The sequence below is a fragment of the Delphinapterus leucas genome, chromosome 20 (assembly GCF_059928025.1).
Source record: "Delphinapterus leucas isolate spDelLeu-1000000601 "Yukka" chromosome 20, BTC_Dleu_Yukka2, whole genome shotgun sequence".
Classification (NCBI taxonomy): Eukaryota; Metazoa; Chordata; class Mammalia; order Artiodactyla; family Monodontidae; genus Delphinapterus; species Delphinapterus leucas.
This window is the reverse complement of record NC_143148.1, coordinates 2,815,422-2,832,500: the sequence shown is the minus strand read 5'-3', so window position 1 is coordinate 2,832,500 and position 17,079 is coordinate 2,815,422. Positions and strand designations below refer to the sequence as shown.

Sequence of the window (17,079 nt, the reverse complement as noted above, 5' to 3'; positions counted from 1 at the left end):
TAATTAATACAACTTGATTAAGTCTGGAAAGTATGCACCCATGAAACATTATCACAATCGAGGCCATAAGCTATCCATCACCTCCAAAAGTTTCCTGCTGCCCCCTCTATCTTTTTATTTATTTTAATTTTTAAAAATATTGTAGTTCCTTCAGAGAGTCTTCTCTAAGTATGCCCCACATCAGTGAACTCACTCAATAAATAACATATTTACTGAGTAGGCTCCATGCACTGCTCTGGGGCTGGGCTGGGAGGGGTGCACTAAAAACAAAATGGACAGTCCTGGAAGTGTCAGAGCTGACACCTTACAGCAAAGGATGCTGAAGGGCAGACAGCAGGGGCCGCCCTCCTCTGGAGGGTTGGGAAGACTTCCCCAGAAGTATGGTTTAGCCCCAAATGCACCGAACCTGAGTGCTTTGTGTGTGCATGTCTGAGGCCACTCATTCTCGTGCTTCATCTGTTTTGGTTTCCTGTCTACTGGCACAAACCAATTCGCCACAAGGAAAACCTCCCCAAATTCCAAAGAGCTGAAATCAGATAGGCTCTATTTCTTGAAAATCAGAATATATTTGCGCTAGATGTAATTAAGAAGAAAACACTTAAATAAAAAATCCCAACCATACCAAAATAAAAATAATCAACATGTCCTTCTAAATTAAGTAGGAAAAAGAAGAAATCAAGACGATAATCACAGACAAGTTAAAAATGAAGACCTCATGGTGCAGAGTTGCTTTGGAAAATAGTCCGACAGTTCCTTAGACAGTTAAACAGAGTTATATTAGGACCCAGCAATTCCACTCCTAAGTATACGCCCAAGAGAATTGAGAACACATGTCCAAACTAATGTCTGAACTGCAGCATTCCTAATAACCAAAAACTGGAAACAGCCCAAATGTCCATCAACCAATGAATGGATAAATAACATGTGGTCTAACCACACAGTGGAATATTATTCAGTCATGAAAATGAATGAAGCACTGACACATGCTAAAACATGGATGAATCTCAGAAAAATTATGCTAAAAGAACCCAGACACAAAAGACCATATATCATATGATTTCATTTATATGAAATGTCCAGGATAGGAAAATCCAGAGACAAAAAGTAAATGAGTGGTTGCCAGTGGTTGGGGGTCAAGAGAGGAAATGGGAGTGAGTGCCATTGGGTACACACTTCCATTTGGGATGATGAAAATGTTCTAAAATTGACTGTAGTGATGGTTGCACAACTCTGAATATACCGTAAGCCAATGAATTGTACACTCTGTGGTATGTGGGGTATATCTTAATATAGGTGTTAAATAAATAAAGGCATGACAAACCAAAACTCACAGGTAAGTGAAATGACACATTTAGACTTTAAAATAAATTCTAGGTGGATTCAGAAGTTCACTGTTAACATCCAAACGATAAATAGAAAAAAAGGAAGAAAAACAGATGATGTGTGACCTGTGGATGGAGAAACCCTTTTATAGTTTAAATGGAAGACACCAGAGGAGGAGAGACAGACTCGATTTTAAAAATATGAAATGCTTTTGGACTTAAATATAAAATAAGAAATGAAAAGTAAAGCTGGGAAGTATATTTGCCACAAATATTTCCATACACACACACTTCTTTAAAATCTTCAAGAATACTAAGATTCCTGGAGACTGGTAAAGCACAAGATAGATCATTTAACCCCCTGCAGAAAAGGCTAATAAACATCTTCTAAAAATCAAGCCTCACTAATATACATACAATGCTATTCGGAAAAGATTTTGTGACACCATTTGTCACCTATCATGCTCAAAGTTTATACCATTTGTCACATATCCATTTATCATTTATATCCAACTTGCACAATAAATACCCGACAGCCATAAATAACTAGGGACAAATAAATATCAAACAATAGGGGAACCATTAAGTAAGCCAGGTATGGCCCCAAGATAAAATTTCTATGGAGTCATTAAAATGGATGTTACCAAGGAGTTTTTAACAATGCAGAGAAATGCTCAGGATGAAATCTTCGATGAAAAAGGATATAAAAATTGCTCAGCTGGGGTGATTCTTATTTTTGCAAAAAACATGTATCTAGGGAGAGAAGGACACACAACATTCGAGGGTGGTTATTTCTAGGATGAGATCAAGGGTCATTCTGATCCTCTTCACTATGCTCTTCTGGATTTTCTAAGCTTTTTGTAATGATCATGGCATTTCCTTATTTATCAGGAATTTTCTTTTACTTTTACAATAGATTATTTACAGCATTGAAAAATGATTTTTTAAAAAGTCAAACTCACCAATACCAGATGGACATTTAGACACACTGATTATGCAGCCAAAACAAGTGATGTCTGTACTTTTCAAAGGCTGGGGAAATCCTAATGATTAATGTGGGATGGAAAAAAAAAATCTTCCAAGATAAAAATGGCAGAGCCAATACTGGGTCAATTTTTAAAAATAATCATCAGAGAAGGAAGCCAATAAATGAATACACAAATAATCCACATGATTATCTCTGGGTAGAGGCACTATGGGTGAATTATTATTGTCTTACCTACAGGTTACTGGATTTTCCCTATTTTCTATAAAGAACATTTATATATTTATTATTATGAAATATTTCTGGCATAAAAGCAAGCTTAGAGAAAAATTCAATACACAGCTATATATGTACCACCCGTTAAAACATCATAACACATTACAGTGAGAACCGGGGATGCCAGCCGTGTGCCCTCCCCATGGGTGCCCTCCCTCCCCCAATGTAACTGCTGTCTGAAATGTGTGGGCCTTGTTCCAGTGAGTCTTATACACATTTAAACCACCACTTTCCGGGTGCCCTCCTGTGTCTCCTGAGGGCCCTCAGGGCAGAACCAGTCACTCCCCAGCTGCCCTGTCCTCCTTGGTTGACAAAAGTCAATGTCAGGGACAGGCAAGAGAGAGGCTCCTGGGCCTGGAGGGGGCAGAGTGGACAGGAGCATCACCCCTGAGCACTGCTGTCCTTCCTCAGGGTAGACAGAACCCCCAGGAGGTGGGGACATGGGCCCTGGATGGGACTGGGGGTCAGAGGGACATCCCTCTGGAAAGGAGAGGGAGGCAACATGACTCACCAGGGCCTCATCAGTCAGCAGCTGGGCGGCCATCCCTCCACTGCCCACGGTGACCAGGAACGGTGGGCTCTGGTCAGGGGGGAAAGAGAGGGAGGCACGGTGAGAGACCAGGCCTAGGCCCACCTCACAATGCACACAGGACAGACACACACATGCCCACAGAGGGGCAGGAGACAGGAACACGCACATACATTAACAGCGAACATTCAGGGTGCTTACCGCCTGCAAAGCACTAGACCAACGCCTCTCACTTAATCCTCCTAACACTCCTGCAAGGTGGGCACTATTTCCACCGACCCCATTTCACCATATAGTTTCACTTATATGTGGAATCTAAAATACGACACAAATGAGCTTATCTATGAAACAGAACCAGACTCACAGACATAGAGAACAGACTTGTGGTTGCCAAGGGGGAGGGAAGGATTGGAAGTTTGGGGTTAGCAGATGCAAACTATTATATATAGAATGGATAAACAACAAGGTCCTCCTGTATAGCACAGGGAACTATATTCAATATCCTGTAATAAACCATAATAGAAAATAATATGAAAAAGAATACATATGACTAAATTGCTTCGCTGTACAGCAGAAATTAACACAACATTGTAAATCAACTATACTTCAATAAAAAAAGAATACTGTCAAATTAAATGTTGGTCTCTATAAACTTTAAACAGTGAAATTTCAAATTAAAAAGCAATAAAATTATTTTAAAAAAGAAGCCCCGCTGTACATCACAAAGGATCACAAAGGTATGGGCTTGTGTCCCCACCACTTCACGTCTGCAAACCCCACAGCAGCGTGCCCGGCCCACAGCAAGCCCTCCGCAAAAACATCCTCCAGCTTAAAACTCTCCGGTGGCTTCCCACAGCCTTAGAAATCATCCAGTCTTCACCACTGCCCACATGGCCCTTACAGTCTGCCCCAAGGGCCTTCCCCCTCCCACTCCACACCCCTCTCAAACACTTGGCCCCAGGTACAGTGGCCTTCGAATCTGCCGATTCCTCTGCCAGAAATGCTCTTCCCCTGGCTGGCTCCTTCTCACTGTCAGCTCAAATGTCACCGCCATGGAGAAGTCTCCCACTCCCAGGGCCCTGAGCTCAAGTAGCAACCAACGCCCACCCCTGCCATCTTCTTATAGCCCACATCATTGTTGACAACTGTCTCTTTAAAAAGTTTTCAAGTTCATCATCTGTCTTCCCTTCACAAGAATGCAAGCCCCTGCGAGCAGAGATGATCATGTTTGGATTGTGTTTCCAGCATCTAGGATAACAGCCAGAAGTACCCAAACATAGAGCTGAGTGAATGAATAAGCCACCTTCTATCACTGGCAAAGATGCAAAGATATGGACCTCCCACACACAGCTGAAGGAACGGGAGTCACTCAACATTAGTGGAGAGTGAGCTGGCAAAACACAAACCCCATAACTCAGCAGCCTTGTTCCCGGGACTCTGCCCATAGCAACAAAAACTCCATGTAAAAGGTTATATAGGGAAAAAAGATGTTTATTATAGCACTGTTCCTAGAATCCAACCAAACCAACAAACACACAAAAAAACAAGGGGGAGTTATTAATTTTTTTTCTTATATTCCTTTGATTGTTTCCCTGGGTGAGTGACTTCATAGTAATGTCATAATTTTTTAAACAGAATTTAAGTTTTTAAAGAGTATTCTTTCTGGACTGGCAATCTCCATCTGACTCCCATCCCTATACTGTGAGGTCAACAACACTGGCTTTGGCCGGACGTGGACACGACCAGAGCCGACTTACCCAGGAGGCACAGCGAGCCCAAGGCCCCTGATACCTGTAGGGGCCCACGAGAATGTCTTAATTTAAGATCATTAAAAAAAAAAAAACGTGACTCTAATCCAGCCTGGATTATATTTGCTTCATATCAATGTAATCACAAACTATATATATATTTTCTTTTCATGAAAAAAGGAGTCCATGAAGGCGACGAAGGCACAGAGGCCCTGGAAGTGACATGCTCTGGGCTGGTGACTGTTGAACCCATGTGGCCTGAGATCTATGTGGCTACAAAGCTGGTGGCTACTTCCCTCCTCTCCTTCCTTGAGTCTTCTGGCATTTCCTTCCTTCCATTGTTTCTAAGGGTAAGATTCCCATGGGGGAAAAATCCTGCAACTGTGTGTCAGATGAGCCGAAAGGAAGAAAGGATTTCCCATTTGTCTGGTGGTTAAGTGTGGGGTCTCTGGAACCCAGATGCCTGGGTATAGAGTTGGGTCATTCACTTAAGTCTCTAAGCCTCGGTTTCCCCATGTATAAAATGGGGATGATGAGGTCCCCACCTTGGAGTTACTGGGAGGCTTATAAATGAAGTAGTCCCAGCAAAGTGCCCAGAACAGCACTTTGAGGGCCCAATACACATCCTCTGAACAAATCAAACCCACTCAGGAGTGGGTAGGGGACTCTGACCCTCCTTTAAGAAGGTCCTGTGGAAGGCAAGAGAAGAAGCCTTAGCCCCACATCCTGTCACTCCCACACTTCCTGCCCCCTCAACACTCCAGAGCCTTCTATGAGCCGGACAAGGCTCTGAGGGGCAGGAAGGAGCTGGGGAATCTGGGGGCCCCAGGCCAGGAGACATGCAGGACAAGAAGGGAGGTAGCTCTGCTAGGCCTGCCTGTCCAAGCGTTCAGTCTTTCACACATGCTTTTAGGAGGGTCGCACCCAGATGCACTCGCATACAAACACCCAGAAAGGCCCAAAGACAGAGACACACAGGTGAACACACACACACAGAGAGGTAGAGACACTGACGCGGCGGACTTCGGGAGAGACACACCCCATGCTCACAGACACACTCACACCCAGGGACACAGCTACAGACTGAAAGACGAGACACAGGTGGACACCTGGATGACACCCTCACACAGAGACACCGTGGGCAGAAATAAAGGCAGACGCACACACAACCAAGGATGTGGGCATGGCGGTCACCCAGAGATACACTGCCCTCACCCCAACAGGGAAGGCAAAGACTAGACATAGAAGACACCCACAGAGACCAAGACCGGTAGGCGCACGAGCGCGTGCGCACCCCGCCCCCTCCCCCTCCTAAGACTTACACTGATGCACACACACACAGATTCGCCTCCTTCCCCATCGCATCACATTAGGTCAGTACCAGCCTCCTCCCTCCACTCCTCTCCCCAGCCCTCTCTCTGAGCCGGCACTCCCCTCACCTAGACCCTCACACTTTCTCCCTTCAGGGCCCACCTTCCCCTCAGTCCACACGCCCTCTCCCGGCGCGCACACCCTCCCCTCAGCCCTCACGCCCCTCGCCTGGGCCCGCACACCCTCTCCCTTCAGTGCTCACACCTTCCCCTCAGTCCACACGCCCTCTCCCGGCGCGCACACCCTCCCCTCCTCCCTCACGCCCCTCGCCCGGGCCCGCACACCCTCTCCCTTCAGTCCTCACAGCTTCCCCTCAGTCCGTACACCTTCTTGCTGCCCGCACACCCTCCCCTCCGCCCTCAGGCCCCTTGCCTGTGACCTCACGACCCCTCTCCTCAGTCAGCATGCCCCCTCCCGAGCCCGCCCCCGCCCCCGCCTCGCCCCTCCCTGCCATGCCCTGCCCGTTGCCGGACTCACCAGCGCGGGTCAGTCTGTACAATAACGGGCGCCCTACGTCCTCCAGGCCGCACTGCGCCTGCGCAGACGGGCGGACTACACTTCCCAGAAGCTCGCGCGCCTCCGCCTCCGCTCCGGCCTTCCCGCCCGTGGAGCCGAATGGAGCCGAGCGGACCCGAGTTGAGCCGAGCGGACCCGAATGGAGCCGAGCGGACCCGAACCTACCCGAGACCCGACCGCGCCCCTCCCGCTCCCAGAGGCCCCCGCGGCACCGGAACCGCGGCCGCAGGGGATGGGGGTAGGGGGGGTGGTATTGAGGGATGGGAGGGGGGAGGAGGAAGAGTTGGGGGAGGAGGAAGAGTGGAGGGAGAGAGGAGATGGGGGTAAAGGGAAGGGGGAAAAGAGAGAGATGGGGGAGAGGTAGGAGGGGAGGAAGGTGGGGAAGGGAGAATTCCAGAAAGGGAGGGGGCGTGGGTGGAGGTGGAGAAAGGAGGCTGTGGCCCACCTTCTGCAGACTTCTGGGCTGGACTGAGGGAGGATCCTGGGCAATTTTGTTGAGCGTGATAATCATGCTGAATTGTAGAAAATTTGTAAAGCATAGAGATACAAACCAGAAAATAATAAGAAAAAAAAAGTATTCACTCTTCTTATTTTGAGTTTCCTAAGTGCCAGCTCCTGTTTTGGGCGTTTTATGACTTAGGAACGTATCCAATCCTTACAACCATTCTACTTTCCAGATGAGGACAGTGGTGCCGACAAAAGAGTGGCACAAAGGGACAGTGGGGGAGCTGGGGTAGGAATCAGGGCTCCTGGCTGGGCCTGTTACACCATAAACCACAAAGCCAAGTCCGAAAGCATTTGCTCAATGTCTCAGTGGCCACAGAAATGTAAACAGCAGCTAGTCTTTTTTTTTTTTTTTAATTGCAGTATAGCTGATTTACAATGTTGTGTTAGTTTCAGGTGTACAGCAAAGTGAATCAGTTATACATATACCTATATCCACTCTTCATTTAGATTCTTTTCCCATACAGGTTATTACAGAGTATTGAGTAGAGCTCCCTGTGCTATACAGTAGGTCCTTGCTAGTATTATATTATATATATAGTAGTGAAACAGAGGCTAGTCTTAAGGGGTGATTAATGACTTTAAATATTTTATTTGAGACAAATGTAGGTTCACCTGCAGTTGTAAAAAATACAGAAACCACCGAGAGAGATCCAGTATACCCTTTATCTGGTTCCCCCAAGGGTGAAGTCTTGTGTTACCAAACCAGGTTCATTTGCCCAAGGCACAGCAAAAAGTCAAGGTTTGCAACAAAGAAAAGGTTTATTCAGAGGCAGCTGGCGAGGAGATGGGAAAACATCTCAGATCCACCTCCCTGGGGCGAGAGGGGTGAGATATTTATGGGTTAAAGAAGCAAGGTGATTTTAGGCATAGGATAAGGTATTGGAGGTAGGGAAAAGGCGAGGTAATCTGTGTTCTGTGCAGGCAAATCTGAGTTACATGCTTCCGAATGGGATGCATGTCCCAAAATGGAGGCACTTAGTATGATCTGAGGGAGGGGTTTTTGGCCCTCTGATGTCAAAAGTTTGTTCATCAGACACATCAGGCCTTTGTAAAGGCCCAGGTGTAGGGTCAGTGGTCCTAACCAGTCTTAACTGGCTTGAGCTTGAACTGGACACAGCTCAGTCCAAGTTCCTGGAAAACGACTTGGGCAAACGTCTTACTGTATAGGCTACGTGTCGCTTGGAGCATATGCAAATTTTCTGTAGCGAAAATTAAAGTGAGCTTGATCAGTGAAGGCTGGTTACAAGTGGAGGTGGTTTTAACAAGCTGTAAGACAACGTCAAGAATTTCTGTTAGGGGCTTCCCTGGTGGCACAGTGGTTGAGAATCCGCCTGCCAGTGCAGGGGACACGGGTTTGATCCCTGGCCTGGGAAGATCCCACATGCCACAGAGCAACAAGCCTGTGCGCTACAGCTACTGAGCCTCTACTCTAGAACCAGTGAGCCACAACTACTGAGCCCATGTGCCATAACTACTGAAGCCCATGCGCCTAGAGCCCGTGCTCCGCAACAAGAGAAGCCACGGCAATGAGAAGCCCGCACGCCACAACTTGATAAAGCCCATGCGCAGCAACGAAGACACAACGCAGCCAAAAATAAATAAATAAATTTATTTTAAAAAAGAATTTCTGTTAGTCACCAGTTTCTGTTAACCCTATAAGGGCACGGTTTCACTTGCAAAGTCACAAATAGGATACAGACATGAATATTGTCAAGATACAGAACGTTTCCTTCACCACTAGGATCCCTCAGGTTGCCCTTTCATAGCCACACCCACTTTCCTCCATACCCCATCCTTCCTTAACCCTTGACTATCGCTAATTTTTTCTCCATAATTTTATCATTTCAAAAATGTTATATCAATAGGTATTTTTTTTCATTCAGCGTAATCCTCTGGAGATCTATCCAAGTTGTTATTTGTATCAATAGTCATTACTTTACTACTGAGTGGTAATCCATGGTAGGGATTTACCACAGTTTGGCTACCACATCTGGGATGTTTCCAGTTTGGGGCTATTCCAGTTACAATTTTCTTTTCATTTCGGTAGGAACACTTAACATAAGATCTACCGTCATAACAAAATTTTAAGTGTACAATACAGTATTGTTAACTAGAGGCACGATGTACAGAACACTAGAACTTAATCACCTTGCCTAAATGAAACTTTATACCTGTTGACCAGTAACTCCCCATTTCCCCTTCCCTCAAGACCCTGGCAACCACCATTCTACTCTCTGCTTCCATGTGTTTGACTATTTTAGATACCTCATATAAACGCAGTATTTGTCCTTCTGCATCTGGCTTATCTCAGCACAACGTCCTCAAGCTTCACCCATGTTGTAGCATATGGGAGAATTTCCTTCTTTTTTAAGGTTAAAGGATATTACATTTTATGTGTATACCACATTTTCTTTATCCGTTGATTCACTGATGGACATTTAGGTTGCTTCCACCTCTCAGCTATTGTGAATAATGCTGGAGTGAACAATGGAGTGCAAATCATCTATTTGAGATGCTGACTTTCGAATACCCAGAAGCGAGAAGTGAGATCATTAGGTATTTCTAATTTTTTTTGGAGGAAACTCCATACTGTTTTCCATAGTGGCTGCACCATTTTACATTCCCATCAGTAGGGTACAAAAGTTCTGACTTCTCCACATCCTCTTCAATTTTTTTAAGAAACAATATTCATTCTAATAGGTGTGTGGTGATATCTCAGTGTGGTTTAGATTTGCATCTCCCTGATGATTAGTGATGCTCTTTACCTTTACATGTACCTGATGGCCATTTGTATGTCTTTTTTGGAGAAATGTCTATTTTATTCAAGTCTTATGCCCATTTAAAATTATTTTATCTTTTGCTATTGAGTTGCGGGGGTTCCTTACATATTTTGGATATTAACCCCTTATCAGATATTTGGTTTGCAAATATTTTCTCCCATTTCATAGGTTGCCCTTCTACTATTAATTGTTCCTTATTACGGGGTTTCGTGTGAACCTAAATCTTCATTTCTCTGGGATAAATGCCCAGGAGTGCATTTCTAGGTCATATGGTATTTGCATTTTTAGTTTAGTTTTTTTTTTTTTAAACAAACTGCCAAACTGTTTTTCAGAGTGGTCATACCATTTATATTCCTACCAGCAATTTATGAGATATCCAGTTTCTCCAAATCCTTGCCGGTATTGGATGTTGCCATTACACATATACATATTTTATTTTAGCCATTCTGATAAGCGTGTAGTGATATCTCATTATGGGTTTCTTGTTTTGTTTTGTTTTTGTTTTTACTAATGACTTTACTTTTTAGAACAGTTTTAGGTTTACAGAAGAATTGAGCAGATAGTACAGAGTTCTCATACACCCACCTCCCTGCATCCAATTTCCCCTATTAGTAAACACTTGCATTTAATGTGGAAGATTTGTTACAATTAATGAACCAATATTGAAACATTATTACTAACAAAACCCCATAGTTTACATTAAGGTTGCTCTTTGTGTTGTATACTTTTGTGGGTTTTGGAAAATGCATAATAATATGTATCCACCATTACAGTAGCATACATTTCAGTGCCCTAAAAATGTCCTGTGCTGCACCTGTTTGTCCTCCTCCACCTTCATGAACCCCGTAGTTTTTCTATCTGCATAGTTTTGTCTTTTCCAGAATGTCACATAGTTGGAATCAGACAATATATAGCCTTTTTCAGAATGGCTTCTTTCATTTAGCATTTAATATGAACTTAAAGTTCTCCATTTTTTTAGCTCATTTCTTTTTTAAAAAAAATTAATTTATTTTTATTTTATTTTTACTTTTGGCTGCATTGGGTCTTCGTTGCTACACGCAGGCTTTCTCTAGTTGCAGTGAGCAGGGGCTACTCTTCTTTGCGGTGCGTGGGCCTCTCATTGTGCTGGCTTCTCTTGTTGTGAAGCTTGGGCTCTAGGTGTGCAGGCTTCAGTAACTGTGGCATGTGGGCTTCAGTAGTTGTGGCTCACGGGCTCTAGAGCAGAGGCTCGGTAGTTGTGGTGCACGGGCTTAGTTTAGATGCTCTGCAGCATGTGGGATCTTCCAGGACCAGGGCTCAAACCCATGTCCGCTGCACTGGAAGGTGGATTCTTAACCACTGCACCGGAAGGTGGATTCTTAACCACTGCACCACCAGGGAAGCCCCTGGCTCATTTCTTTTTATCACTACATAATAATCTATTGGTTGTGCCGCAGTATGTTCATCCATTCGCCTACTGAAGGACATCTCGGCCGCTTTCATAAAACTGCTGTAAGCACCCACATGCAGCGTTCTGTGTGGACATGTTTTCAATTCATTTGAGCTAATACCTAGAAGTATGGTTTCTGGACAGTGTTTAGCCTTTTAAGAAGCTGCCAAACTGTCTCCCAAAGAGCCTTGGTCTCCAGACCCTTGTTCTTCTTGTTAGACTTATTGAGGTGACATTTTCAGGATATCTAAATTTTAGTTCCCCAAAGAAGGAAATACTCAACAGATTAAAAAAAAAAGTTTCAATGGGTAAGTTTACATAATTGATTGATTTTTATGGACCCCCCCCCGCCAAAAGCCCTACATCTGTATTATGCATTTTCAAAACAAGATGTACTTTCTAAATTATTCTGACACTTTGATGTTCACATTCATTTTAAGCCACTTATACCTACTTAACTTGTCGAGTCACATCTTCTCCCTTTTGATCACCTTCCCTTTAAAATTATTCAGAATTTGATTAGAGTCTCTCACTTCCTCTGAAAACACTGTATCTTAAAATGACAACAATGGTACTAGAATCTCAGGAATACTGGCTAGAAGAAATCCTCAGCGGTGCTAGTGCCAATTTGAGTTACTCTGGATCGTCTGTAAATCAGACTGTCTCCTTTTGGGAACCGTATTCAAAATGTTTAGTAACAACAACTGCGGCCCACAGATGACCACTCACTGGCCTTATGAGGAATGTTCCAGAATGATCCATGAGGTACATGCACTCTGAGTTCTAGGCTCCTTGGATACAAGGAGCACCAACACTTCCTGTGAAGGCCATATCTGGAGGGAGCGGTGGGAATTTTTCCTGCTGTAATCTAGAAATGTTGATTCCCTCAACTTACCATGTGGCTCGTTGTCATCTCCAGACCAACTTCCGATAAAGGTCAAGGTCAGTTCTTCTAGGGCTAAACTGCCAGAAACTTCTCAATTGTCACTGTAACTTCTCTCTAGTACCTCTGATGTCTCTCCCTCTTCTTATAAGGTTACCAGTTCTTTCAGATTAGGGCCCCACCCTTATCACTTCATTTAACCGTAATTCCCTCCCCCAAAGCCGTCTCTCTCCATATACAGTCACATTGGGGTTTAGGGCTTCAATATGTGAATTTGGGGGTGGGAGGGATACAATTCAGGCCTTACAACCACTCTACAACAAAATACGGAATTTAACCAGCATCGCACCTTAGCAACCCACAAAAGGAGTCTCTCACTTTGGTTTTAAGTGATCTTAAACCTATGACTTCAAACAGTATAAGACATCTTTCAACAATATCATACAAAGACCCTTAGTTGCTAGTAGTTCAGAAAGTTCAAGATTTGAGTTTTAAATTACCCAAAACAGTTAGCTACTGGCATCATAGACACTCTTTGGACTTGGCATTCCTCTTCCTCTTGAAACTGTCATTATTCAGGACTCTAGACCGCTATTCACCTCAGGCGACTACAACTAATAATAATTCACTTGGGTGTTTGCCCAGTGCACACCACGAGTTGTTACTTTCCTAGGCTAGGAAAGAAACAGGAGTCTCACTTGCCCCATCTCACCAAAACACCGATCCCTAACACCTCCAATATTCCAAAGATTCTATTGCCTATTACATAATCTTCATCCCAAACTCTGACTTGGTTAAGTTTCTTTAATTGCAAGCAAACAAGCAAAAAATGAAGTACTGAGAGGATGGAAAGTCGTTTAAGGAATTGCAGCCTTGGAAAGCACAAAAATTAGGGTGGCTCCAAAGATCACAACCACAAGGGCACCAGCATCATCCCTTTAGGGAACAGATCCTTCTCCCTTTCAAGTTCCAGAGAGAATGTGATTGACTAGGTCCCTCAGAACTGTAAGACAGGGTATGGCCAGTTACTCAAAGGAAAAGAGAGAGTGTAGTCAAAAGAAGGAGGCAAGGACTTCTCTGGTGGCACAGTGGTTAAGAATCCGCCTGCCAATGCAGGGGACATGGGTTCGAGTCCTGGTCCGGGAAGATCCCACATGCCGTGGAGCAACTAAGCCCGTGCGCCACAACTACTGAGCCTGTGCTCTAGAGCCTACGAGCCACAACTACTGAGCTTGCATGCTACAACTACTGAAGCTCATGCACCAAGAGGCCACACTCCGCAACAAGAAGCCACCTCAATGAGAAGCCCGCACACCACAATGAGTTGCCCCCACTTGACGCAACTAGAGAAAGCCCGAGCGCAGCAACTAAGACCCAACGCAGCCAGAAATAAATAAAATTAAAAAAAAGAAGAAGGCAAGGAAATCTGGGCAGAGGAAAACAGAAAAACATGTATTTTTGGTTTTATTTTTGATATTATGATTGTGAGTTTATACTAGAATACAGGTCTGAAAAAATTCTTTTCATTTAATATAGCACAACTATCTTTTATGGCTATATACACATTTATAGTTTTTCAACAGCTGCATATAATTCTATTGAAAAAATACAACATAATTAACTTACCCATTTGCCCATTACCCTAAGTTACTAAGAGTTTATCATTAAAAATGTTTCCCGGGCTTCCCTGGTGGAACAGTGGTTGAGAGTCCGCCTGCCGATGCAGGGGACATGGGTTCATGCCCTGGTCTGGGAAGATCCCACATGCCGCAGAGCGGCTGGGCCCGTGAGCCATGGCCACTGGGCCCGTGAGCCATGGCCACTGGGCCTGTGCGTCTGGAGCCTGTGCTCCGCAATGGGAGAGGCCACAACAGTGAGAGGCCCACGTACCGCAAAAAAAAAAAAAAGTTTCCCATTATACATTTACCTACCTGTGTACACTTTGGTTTCTGAGGAATATTGATTCGAATGGTCTATACATACAGCAATTTATATAACAATGGAACTGTCTTGTTTTTCACACATTCACCAAAACTGGATATTATCACTCTTCTGTTATTTAAAATAAATCTATTGCGGGGAAAAGTCAATGTATCATCACTTTATTTTGCATTGCCTTGATTACTAATAATAGTGGGTAATATTCCTTAGCTGTTTTTATTTCATCTTCTTTAAAGAGGCTGTTAGCTCTGTCCATTTTTCTGAGTTGCAGATGTTACTATTACTGATTTGTAAAAATATCAGGGATCATTGCCCTTTGTCATATTTGTTGCAAACACTTTCAGTCTCTCATTTATGTTAACTTTGATGTTTTCCACACAGAAGTGTTACTCAGTATAATGTCAGCTCCTGGGTTATGTGTAATGCTTAAGAAGGTCTGCCTCAAGCCAAGGTTATAGAAATATTCTAAATTTTTCTTGTATTTTAATATTGTACCTTTAGATCTCTAATCTGTCAGAACTTCATCAGTGTGCAAAGCATAGATCTATGTCTTTCCAGAGAGCTAACTGTCCCAAGGCCATCTGATCAATCCGTCTTTGCCCCACTGAAATGAAAAATCCTTTTTACCATATATAAGGGCAGTCAAAACCCCTTACATGCTTTGGATAAGATCGTCCATCTCCTAGCCTTGATACCGAAGTAAAGAGGAAGCCCCAAAGCTCCATTTTCCAGTGTCCTCTGGATAAGAGCTCCCATCACATGGCCACAGGCAGCAACCAAGAGGAAACCCGAGAGCTCTGGGTACTCCAGGTACCTTCAGGTGTAGGAGGTGCTCCAGGTAAGTATTCTCCTCTAGGTGTAAGAGTATCCACTAAAGGGCAGGGGATCTCGTTTTGGGTGATGAAAATGTTCTAAAGTTAACTGTGGTGATGGTTGCACAACTCTGAACATACTAAAGTCATTGAATCATATACCTTTTTTTTTTTTGGCTGCGCCGCACGGCTTGCGGGATATTAGTTCCCTGACCAGGGACTGAACCCAGGCCATGGCAATGAAAGTGCCGAGTCCTAACCACGGGACCACCAGGGAATTCCCTGAATCATATACTTTAAGTGGGCAAATTGTATGGTACGTGAATTATCTCAATAAGACCGCTACCAAAACAAAACCCAAAACAAAACTTTCCACCAGCCTCTAAAGCACGATTGACAAAGAGTGAACAGGACTCTCATGGACCTTGTTAAGCCATCAATTCTCCCTTCCTACAATACTCAGAGCATCATAATTATCTGCTTTGAGCCTGTCATGATTATTCTCATCGTGCCCTTTGGGGCTGAGTTTTTTCTAGTTCTTCCCTAGTCCCTTGATTCTAATGCCCATATGTTCTGGGGGAGTAAAGCACTCTCTCCCAGCACTCCCTGACTCCCTCTTTAGATCATTTCTCATCATGTACAAGTATGTACATGTCACATAGTTACTATATAGTACTTCAATTTTTAGTTTGTCTTCTCCCACTAGATCTGTGAAGAAAAACGTTTTTGTACATTTTGCACCTCGCTGTATCCCCAGCACCTAAAACAATGCCTGTAACATTAGTAAATGCTCCATTAATGTTAATTTAATGATTACTACAGTACTACACTCTTTGCTATATCACAGTACTATCTAGATGGTCAAAATGAGCTTGTCAACTTAAAAACACATAGGGACTCTTTTTGGACTATCAATGAATTTACATATTTAACTTGGGGAGAAATATCTTTGCCAGACTGAGTCTGTCTATACAGAGACATGTCTAGCTTTTCATTTACTCTGTTTTTTAATATTTAAAAAATATTTAACTTTTGGGCTTCCCTGGTGGCACAGTGGTTGAGAGTCTGCCTGCTGATGCAGGGGACACGGGTTCGTGCCCCGGTCCGGGAAGATCCCACATGCCGCGGAGCGGCTGGGCCCGTGAGCCATGGCCGCTGAGCCTGTGCGTCCGGAGCCTGTGCTCTGCAACAGGAGAGGCCACAACAGTGAGAGGCCCGTGTGCCACAAAAAAAAAAAAAAGAAAAAATTTAACTTTTAACATCCACATTCACAAGCCAACTGCAATATGTATGTTCTCCTGTTTTGGTATTAGTCTTGTCAGTCTCATAGAACAAGATGGGAAGCTTTACTGTATTTATTTTATGCTCTAGAACAATTAAATATCACAGGATTTGTTTGTGATGCTTTTCCACAGGTGAAAGTGTTGAACTACCTTTTGTAGTTTATTTCATGACTATTAACCTATTCAAGTTTTCTAGCTTGCTCATTTTAGTTCATTTTTAATACTACCCCCTAGTTAGTCCTACATTCTACCTTTTGTTCTAATTGGCCTATTATCACTTGTAAGTGCCAGGTGAGGTGAGACTCTCTCATCAACAATGCTAGACGTCATTATATTTATTCATAGAGGGAGGTGCAAGCCACCATGTTACCTTGTATATCATACAATCTTTCAATTCTGAATGTGTTCATTTTTCCTACCTATCAGGAGAGTAAAGAGTTCTCCATCTACTCTAAAATTTGTAGGCTTCTTAGTCTTGACCTACTGGTTCATTACACTTGCAGCTGAACATAACTGTAAGGAAAACTCTACCTTAATGGCATTAATTATAAGCCCAGGAAGGTATGCTAAACCCTTTAAGTGGGTTATCTAACATATTCTTCAAAACAAGTGTTTCAAATGGAAAAGTAACATGAATATAGTTCTTTATTTTTAAAAGATTAAGCTGGCTACAGTGCTAAAAATGCACTTGAGGGAA

At 43.6% G+C, this 17,079-nt stretch overlaps 1 protein-coding gene across 2 annotated transcripts in view; it reads right to left on the bottom strand.

Annotated features, from left to right (window-relative positions):
• Nucleotides 1-6,616, bottom strand: part of ZNF71 (zinc finger protein 71) — a 20,383-nt gene extending 13,767 nt beyond the window's left edge. The window contains exon 1 of one of the 2 annotated variants that reach the window (XM_089901981.1): nt 3,095-6,616. In XM_089901981.1, the coding sequence (XP_089758107.1) occupies nt 3,095-3,283 (189 nt within the window). In that variant the 5' untranslated portion in view covers nt 3,284-6,616. The remainder of the gene's footprint in view (nt 1-3,094) is intronic. The other variant, XM_022584943.2, reaches the window with a different exon arrangement.
• Between the last annotated feature and the right edge of the window lie 10,463 nt (nt 6,617-17,079).